General features: G+C 52.2%; 1 protein-coding gene across 3 annotated transcripts; it reads right to left on the reverse strand.

The window, feature by feature from the left end:
- Nucleotides 1-7460: 7460 nt before the first annotated feature.
- Nucleotides 7461-8838, reverse strand: LOC137319411 (protein IWS1 homolog). 3 transcript variants are annotated; one of them, XM_067981628.1, is made up of 2 exons: nucleotides 8356-8838; nucleotides 7461-8238 (listed from the first exon to the last, which is right to left on the reverse strand). In XM_067981628.1, exons 1-2 carry the CDS (start codon nucleotides 8836-8838, stop codon nucleotides 7519-7521), a joined length of 1203 nt encoding a protein of 400 aa, XP_067837729.1. In that variant the 3' UTR covers nucleotides 7461-7518. The 3 variants fall into 3 exon arrangements, with proteins under 3 accessions (XP_067837729.1, XP_067837728.1, XP_067837727.1); XM_067981627.1 differs by having other exon boundaries at nucleotides 8317-8838; XM_067981626.1 differs by having other exon boundaries at nucleotides 7461-7770; nucleotides 7810-8838.
- Between the last annotated feature and the right edge of the window lie 417 nt (nucleotides 8839-9255).

The following is a 9255-nucleotide window of genomic DNA, read 5'->3' on the forward strand; positions in this document are numbered from 1 at the left end:
TAAGAGAGAGAGGGAGGGAGAGAGAGAGAGAGAGACAGAGAGAGGGAGGGGAGAGAGAGGGAGGGAGTGAGAAAGGGTTAGAGGGAGAGAGAGAGAGAGAGGGAGTGAGAAGGAGAGAGAAAGAGAGAGAACGAGAGGGAGGTAGGCAGAGTGTGAGAGAGAGGGAGAGAGAGAGAGATGGAGAGAGAGAGTGGGGGGGAGGGAGAGAGAGAGATGGAGAGATGGAGGAGTCATGAATCACGATCGGTGAAACACCAGCTCCCATTTCAGCTCCTGACAGGTGGATTTAGCCCAGTCCTTTGAAATCGAGTCAGGCTTGGATGATTTTGGAGGCCGGGGCGTGTCGGGGGTCACGTTGCGGGGCGGGGGAGGAGGGGAAGGGAGCGAGACCAGTACGGGAGAAGGTTCTGGAAGTGCTGGTTCCATCCAGACCTGAGGGATCCATGAGGTCAGCGACACAAAGCCGGCATTTTGTTATTCCGAAGATCAGGCGGGAAATAAACAATCGAGTTCCCAAATGTGGCCTGAAAAAGAAAGATCTTCAAACTTAACATTATGGGGGTCTTGGCTACATTAGAGTGTTATAGTGAGGGGTGTGGGATATATCAAAGTGTTACAGTGAGGGGTGTGGGATATATCAGAGTGTTACTGTGAGGGGTGTGGGATATATCAGAGTGTTACAGTGAGGGGTGTGGGATATATCAGTGTGTTACAGTGAGGGGTGTGGGATATATCAGTGTGTTACAGTGAGGGGTGTGGTGTATATCAGAGTGTTACAGTGAGGGGTGTGGGATATATCAGAGTGTTACAGTGAGGGGTGTGGGATATATCAGTGTGTTACAGTGAGGGGTGTGGGATATATCAGTGTGTTACAGTGAGGGGTGTGGGATATATCAGAGTGTTACAGTGAGGGATGGGGGGTATATCAGAGTGTTACAGTGAGGGGTGTGGGATATATCAGAGTGTTACTGTGAGGGGTGTGGGATATATCAGAGTGTTACACTGAGGGGTGTGGGATATATCAGAGTGTTACTGTGAGGGGTGTGGGATATATCAGAGTGTTACACTGAGGGGTGTGGGATATATCAGTGTGTTACAGTGAGGGGTGTGGGATATATCAGAGTGTTACTGTGAGGGGTGTGGGGTATATCAGAGTGTTACAGTGAGGGGTGTGGGATATATCAGAGTGTTACAGTGAGGGGTATGGGATATATCAGAGTGTTACAGTGAGGGGTGTGGGATATATCAGAGTGTTACACTGAGGGGTGTGGGATATATCAGAGTGTTACAGTGAGGGGTGTGGGATATATCAGAGTGTTACAGTGAGGGGTGTGGGATATATCAGTGTGATACAGTGAGGGGTGTGGGATATATCAGAGTGTTACAGTGAGGGGTGTGGGATATATCAGAGTGTTGCAGTGAGGGGTGTGGGATATATCAGAGTGTTACAGTGAGGGGTGTGGGGTATATCAGAGTGTTACAGTGAGGGGTGTGGGGTATATCAGAGTGTTACAGTGAGGGGTGTGGGATATATCAGTGTGTTACAGTGAGGCGTGTGGGGTATATCAGAGTGTTACAGTGAGGGGTGTGGGATATATCAGAGTGTTACAGTGAGGGGTGTGGGATATATCAGAGTGTTACACTGAGGGGTGTGGGGTATGTCAGAGTGTTACAGTAAGGGGTGTGGGATATATCAGAGTGTTACAGTGATGGGTGTGGGGTATATCAGAGTGTTACAGTAAGGGGTGTGGGGTATATCAGAGTGTTACAGTGAGGGGTGTGGGATATATCAGAGTGTTACAGTGAGGGATGTGGGATATATCAGAGTGTTACACTGAGGGGTGTGGGGTATATCAGAGTGTTACAGTGAGGGGTGTGGGATATATCAGAGTGTTACAGTGAGGGGTGTGGGGTATAGCAGAGTGTTACGGTGAGGGGTGTGGGGTATATGAGTGTTACAGTGAGGGGTGTGGGATATATCAGAGAGTTACAGTGAGGGGTATATCAGTGTGTTACAGTGAGGGGTGTGGGGTATATCAGAGTGTTACAGTGAGGGGTGTGGGATATATCAGAGTGTTACAGTGAGGGGTGTGGGGTATAGCAGAGTGTTACGGTGAGGGGTGTGGGGTATATGAGTGTTACAGTGAGGGGTGTGGGATATATCAGAGAGTTACAGTGAGGGGTGTGGGATATATCAGTGTGTTACAGTGAGGGGTGTGGGGTATATCAGAGTGTTACAGTGAGGGGTGTGGGATATATCAGAGTGTTACAGTGAGGGGTGTGGGGTATATCAGAGTGTTACAGTGAGGGGTGTGGGATATATCAGAGTGTTACAGTGAGGGGTGTGGGGTATATCAGAGTGTTACAGTGAGGGGTGTGGGGTATATCAGTGTGTTACAGTGAGGGGTGTGGGGTATATCAGAGTGTTACAGTGAGGGGTGTGGGATATATCAGAGTGTTACAGTGAGGGGTGTGGGGTATATCAGAGTGTTACAGTGAGGGGTGTGGGGTATATCAGAGTGTTACAGTGAGGGGTGTGGGATATATCAGAGTGTTACAGTGAGGGGTGTGGGGTATAGCAGAGTGTTACGGTGAGGGGTGTGAGATATATCAGAGTGTTACAGTGAGGGGTGTGGGGTATATCAGAGTGTTACAGTGAGGGGTGTGGGATATATCAGTGTGTTACAGTGAGGGGTGTGGGATATATCAGAGTGTTACAGTGAGGGGTGTGGGGTATATCAGAGTGTTACAGTGAGGGGTGTGGGATATATCAGAGTGTTACAGTGAGGGGTGTGGGATATATCAGAGTGTTACAGTGAGGGGTGCGGGATATATCAGTGTGTTACAGTGAGGGATATATCAGAGTGTTACAGTGAGGGGTGTGGGATATATCAGAGTGTTACAGTGAGGGATATATCAGAGTGTTACAGTGAGGGGTGTGGGATATATCAGAGTGTTTGTGAGGGGTGTGGGATATATCAGTGTGTTGGTGAGGGGTGTGGGATATATCAGTGTGTTACAGTGAGGGGTGTGGGATATATCAGAGTGTTACAGTGAGGGATATATCAGAGTGTTACAGTGAGGGGTGTGGGGTATATCAGAGTGTTACAGTGAGGGGTGTGGGATATATCAGAGAGTTACAGTGAGGGGTATATCAGTGTGTTACAGTGAGGGGTGTGGGGTATATCAGAGTGTTACAGTGAAGGGTGTGGGATATATCAGAGTGTTACAGTGAGGGGTGTGGGGTATATCAGAGTGTTACAGTGAGGGGTGTGGGATATATCAGTGTGTTACAGTGAGGGGTGTGGGATATATCAGAGTGTTACAGTGAGGGGTGTGGGGTATATCAGAGTGTTACAGTGAGGGGTGTGGGATATATCAGAGTGTTACAGTGAGGGGTGTGGGATATATCAGAGTGTTACAGTGAGGGGTGTGGGATATATCAGTGTGTTACAGGGAGGGATATATCAGAGTGTTACAGTGAGGGGTGTGGGATATATCAGAGTGTTACAGTGAGGGATATATCAGAGTGTTACAGTGAGGGGTGTGGGATAATTCAGAGAGTTACAGTGAGGGGTGTGGGATATATCAAAGTGTTACAGTGAGGGGTGTGGGGTATATCAGAGTGTTACAGTGAGGGGTGTGGGGTATATCAGTGTGTTACAGTGAGGGGTGTGGGGTATATCAGAGTGTTACAGTGAGGGGTGTGGGATATATCAGAGTGTTACAGTGAGGGGTGTGGGGTATATCAGAGTGTTACAGTGAGGGGTGTGGGATATATCAGAGTGTTACAGTGAGGGGTGTGGGATATATCAGAGAGTTACAGTGAGGGGTATATCAGCGTGTTACAGTGAGGGGTGTGGGGTATAGCAGAGTGTTACAGTGAGGGGTGTGGGATATATCAGAGTGTTACAGTGAGGGGTGTGGGGTATAGCAGAGTGTTACGGTGAGGGGTGTGAGATATATCAGAGTGTTACAGTGAGGGGTGTGGGGTATATCAGAGTGTTACAGTGAGGGGTGTGGGATATATCAGTGTGTTACAGTGAGGGGTGTGGGATATATCAGAGTGTTACAGTGAGGGGTGTGGGGTATATCAGAGTGTTACAGTGAGGGGTGTGGGATATATCAGAGTGTTACAGTGAGGGGTGTGGGATATATCAGAGTGTTACAGTGATGGGTGTGGGATATATCAGTGTGTTACAGTGAGGGATATATCAGAGTGTTACAGTGAGGGGTGTGGGATATATCAGAGTGTTACAGTGAGGGATATATCAGAGTGTTACAGTGAGGGGTGTGGGATATATCAGAGTGTTTGTGAGGGGTGTGGGATATATCAGTGTGTTGGTGAGGGGTGTGGGATATATCAGTGTGTTACAGTGAGGGGTGTGGGATATATCAGAGTGTTACAGTGAGGGATATATCAGAGTGTTACAGTGAGGGGTGTGGGGTATATCAGAGTGTTACAGTGAGGGGTGTGGGGTATATCAGAGTGTTACAGTGAGGGGTGTGGGATATATCAGAGTGTTTCAGTGAGGGGTGTGAGATATATCAGAGTGTTACAGTGAGGGGTGTGAGATATATCAGAGTGTTACAGTGAGGGGTGTGGGATATATCAGAGTGTTTCAGTGAGGGATATATCAGAGTGTTACAGTGAGGGGTGTGGGATATATCAGAGTGTTTGTGAGGGGTGTGGGATATATCAGTGTGTTGGTGAGGGGTGTGGGATATATCAGTGTGTTACAGTGAGGGATATATCAGAGTGTTACAGTGAGGGGTGTGGGATATATCAGTGTGTTACAGTGAGGGATATATCAGAGTGTTACAGTGAGGGGTGTGGGGTATATCAGAGTGTTACAGTGAGGGGTGTGGGATATATCAGAGTGTTACAGTGAGGGGTGTGGGGTATATCAGAGTGTTACAGTGAGGGGTGTGGGATATATCAGAGTGTTACAGTGAGGGGTGTGGGGTATATCAGAGTGTTACAGTGAGGGGTGTGGGATATATCAGAGTGTTACAGTGAGGGGTGTGGGATATATCAGTGTGTTACAGTGAGTGGTGTGGGGTATATCAGAGTGTTACAGTGAGGGGTGTGGGATATATCAGAGTGTTACAGTGAGGGGTGTGGGGTATATCAGTGTGTTACAGTGAGGGGTGTGGGGTATATCAGAGTGTTACAGTGAGGGGTGTGGGATATATCAGAGTGTTACAGTGAGGGGTGTGGGGTATATCAGAGTGTTACAGTGAGGGGTGTGGGATATATCAGAGTGTTACAGTGAGGGGTGTGGGGTATATCAGAGTGTTACATTGAGGGGTGTGGGGTATATCAGAGTGTTACAGTGAGGGGTGTGGGGTATATCAGAGTGTTACAGTGAGGGGTGTGGGATATATCAGAGTGTTACAGTGAGGGGTGTGGGGTATATCAGAGAGGGAGCTTTACTCTGTATCTAACCCTGTACCTGCCCTGGGAGTGTTTGATGGGACAGTGTAGAGGGAGCTTTACTCTGTATCTAACCCTGTACCTGCCCTGGGAGTGTTTGATGGGACAGTGTGGAGGGAGCTTTACTCTGTATCTAATCTGTGCTGTACCTTTTTTGTTTGATTAATTCTGGAGTGTTGGGCTGCCTGTCCTTGGTTAGAATCATAGAATCGTGCGGCACAGAAGGAGGCAATTCGGCCCATCGTGCCTCTGCTGGCTCTTTGAAAAAGCTGCCAATTCGTCCCACTTCCCTGCTTTTTCCCCATAACCCTGCTAATTTTCCCTTTGTCCATTGAGAAGGTGGTGGTGAGCCGCCTTCTTGAACCGCTGCAGTCCGTGTGGTGACGGTTCTCCCACAGTGCTGTTAGGAAGGGAGTTCCAGGATTTTGACCCAGCGACGATGAAGGAACGGCCGGTAGATTTCCAAGTCGGGATGATGTGTGACTCGGAGGGGAACGTGCAGGTGGTGTTGTTCCCATGTGCCTGCTGCTCTTGTCCTTCTAGGTGGTAGAGGTCGCGGGTTTGGGAGGTGCTGTCGAAGAAGCCTTGGCGAGTTGCTGCAGTGCATCCTGTGGATGGTACACACTGCAGCCACGGTGCGCCGGTGGTGAAGGGAGTGAATGTTTCGGGTGGTGGATGGGGTGCCAATCAAGCGGGCTGCTTTGTCCTGGATGGTGTCGAGCTTCTTGAATGTTGTTGGAGCTGCACTCATCCAGGAAAGTGGAGAGTATTCCATCACACTCCTGACTTGTGCCTTGTAGATGGTGGAAAGGCTTTGTGGAGTCAGGAGGTGAGTCACTCGCTGCAGAATACCCAGCCTCTGACCTGCTCTTGTAGCCACGGCATTTATGTGGCTGGTCCAGTTAAGTTTCTGGTCAATGGAGACCCCCAGGATGTTGATGGTGGGGGATTCGGCGATGGTAATGCCGTTGAATGTCAAGGGGAGGTGGTTAGACTCTCTCTTGTTGGAGATGGTCATTGCCTGGCACTTGTCTGGCAAGAATGTTACTTGCCACTTATCAGCCCAAGCCTGGATGTTGTCCAGGTCTTGCTGCATGCGGGCACGGACTGCTTCATTATCTGAGGGGTTGCGAATGGAACTGAACACTGTGCAATCATCAGCGAACATCCCCATTTCTGACCTTATGATGGAGGGAAGGTCATTGATGAAGCAGCTGAAGATGATTGGGCCTCGGACGCTGCCCTGAGGAACTCCTGCAGCAATGGAGCACCAAGGGGCCCTGATCAAACTGAAGTCAATGGGGACCAGGGGGCAAACTCTCCCATGGCTGGAGACATACCTGGCACAAAGGAAGGTGGTTGTTGGAGGCCAATCATCTCAGCCCCAGGACAACCACCGCAACTATCGTTATTTCTGCCTCCTCCCTCCCCAGAGCTTTATTCCTGGTCTCTGCTGGGGCCCAGTTACCCTCTCCTCCACCCCCCGAGCTCTACCCCTGGTTGGCGTTGATAGATCCCCTACACAGTCAGGCTGCCTCGACCGGTCACTGTGATTCAACCCACTGTAAGCCCAGAGGCCCAGGTAGGGCAGCCTTTTCTTGCAGGCCTCACAAACTGTGTCTCCACGGTAACCAAGTCTTAGACTCACTCCCTCTGGTTCACTTTTGGATTTAAAACCCCACGGTTCACTGATTTTAATTGATTATAAACCATTAAATAATAGAATTATAGACACAGAATGTGGGGTGGGAGCAGGTCCACTCTGGGAACTACCCCAAAGCTATCATCACACCCACCGGAGAGAGAGAGAGAGAGAGAGGAGGCCATCCCCTCTGTCTGGGGCTGGAACTGACCCCAGGTCCCAGAGGGTGAAAGGCCAGTGTCTGACCCACTGACCCCAACCTGTTCCTCAGCACCCCAGTTTGAATGTGACGTGTGTCTCTCTCTCTCTCCTGCCAGACACTGGATGAGGACCCGAAGACCGAGAGATGGGCCCATGAATAAGGACGAAAGCCAGTGGGGCTTTAATATTCTTCAAATGTTTAATTAACCCAACAGTACTGATACAGTATGAAAGAAGTCTAGAAAACATACAGGCTGCATTCTAACGCTGGTCTAGTGGGGCCAAGCACGGCCTCCTCCTTAAACCCACTCCCCGATCTCCGCAGCACGGCCTCCTCCTTAAACCCACTCCCCGATCTCCGCAGGACGGCCACCTCCTTGGACCCACTCCCCGATCTCCGCAGGACGGCCACCTCCTTGGACCCACTCCCCGATCTCCGCAGGACGGCCACCTCCTTAGACCCACTCCCCGATCTCCGCAGGACGGCCTCCTCCTTAAACCCACTCCTCGATCTCCGCAGCACGGCCACCTCCTTAGACCCACTCCCCGATCTCCGCAGGACGGCCACCTCCTTAGACCCACTCCCCGATCTCCGCAGGACGGCCACCTCCTTAGACCCACTCCCCGATCTCCGCAGGACGGCCTCCTCCTTAAACCCACTCCCCGATCTCCGCAGCACGGCCTCCTCCTTAAACCCACTCCCCGATCTCCGCAGCACGGCCACCTCCTTAGACCCACTCCCCGATCTCCGCAGCACGGCCACCTCCTTAGACCCACTCCCCGATCTCCGCAGCACGGCCACCTCCTTAGACCCACTCCCCGATCTCCGCAGGACGGCCACCTCCTTCGACCCACTCCCCGATCTCCGCAGGACGGCCACCTCCTTAGACCCACTCCCCGATCTCCGCAGGACGGCCACCTCCTTAAACCCACTCCCCGATCTCCGCAGGACGGCCACCTCCTTGGACCCACTCCCCGATCTCCGCAGGACGGCCACCTCCTTAGACCCACTCCCCGATCTCCGCAGCACGGCCACCTCCTTAGACCCACTCCTCGATCTCCGCAGCACGGCCACCTCCTTAGACCCACTCCCCGATCTCCGCAGCACGGCCACCTCCTTAGACCCACTCCCCGATCTCCGCAGCACGGCCACCTCCTTAGACCCACTCCCCGATCTCCGCAGCACGGCCACCTCCTTAGACCCACTCCCCGATCTCCGCAGCACGGCCACCTCCTTAGACCCACTCCCCGATCTCCGCAGCACGGCCACCTCCTTAGACCCACTCCCCGATCTCCGCAGCACGGCCACCTCCTTGGACCCACTCCCCGATCTCCGCAGCACGGCCACCTCCTTAGACCCACTCCCCGATCTCCGCGGGACGGCCACCTCCTTAGACCCACTCCCCGATCTCCGCAGCACGTCCACCTTCTTAGACCCACTCCCCGATCTCCGCGGGACGGCCACCTCCTTGGACCCGCTCCCCGATCTCCGCAGCACGGCCTCCTCCTTGGACCCGCTCCCCGATCTCCGCGGGACAGCACCCCCCCACCCCCACATATCCTCCACTTAAAACGGGCCAGGCTTTTTTAAAAAAAGAATTAATATCGGATAGAAAGCTTTACCTCGTTTGTGGGATGAAAAGGAAAGTGGGGGAGGGCGGGAGGAGGGAAGAGAGGGTCACGGCCGACGTAAAGTGGTGGATGGGGGCAGAGGGAGGGTGACGGGGCGGTGTGTGACAGGGGGAAGCGGGCGGGCTGTACAGACACGGAAAGCTCGGCACCGATTCTCCCCCCTGCATGGATTCCCGCCGAACGTGTCCAACACTTGACTCTCCCCCAAAAGCACCGCGCGAATCTTAAAAGGGACCTCTCATCTGATTCGTCCAGGCTTCGACCTCTACCCCGCACCGCCCGCAGTCAAATACACGGCGGCAGCCGATGACCCGCCGGGAGGGGCTGGGGTCGCTGTTCTGGC

Source organism: Heptranchias perlo, unplaced genomic scaffold (assembly GCF_035084215.1).
Source record: "Heptranchias perlo isolate sHepPer1 unplaced genomic scaffold, sHepPer1.hap1 HAP1_SCAFFOLD_840, whole genome shotgun sequence".
In the NCBI taxonomy this organism is placed as follows: domain Eukaryota; kingdom Metazoa; phylum Chordata; class Chondrichthyes; order Hexanchiformes; family Hexanchidae; genus Heptranchias; species Heptranchias perlo.

Excerpts from the sequence above, each read along its gene's own strand:
- LOC137319411 (XM_067981626.1), bottom strand. The coding sequence starts at position 8,838 with ATGTGGGGGTGGGGGGGTGCTGTCCCGCGGAGATCGGGGAGCGGGTCC. Across the intron at positions 7,771-7,809 it reads CGGGGAGTGGGTCTAAGGAG|GAGGCCGTCCTGCGGAGATC; the intron begins GTGGCCGTGCTG and ends GGGTTTAAGGAG.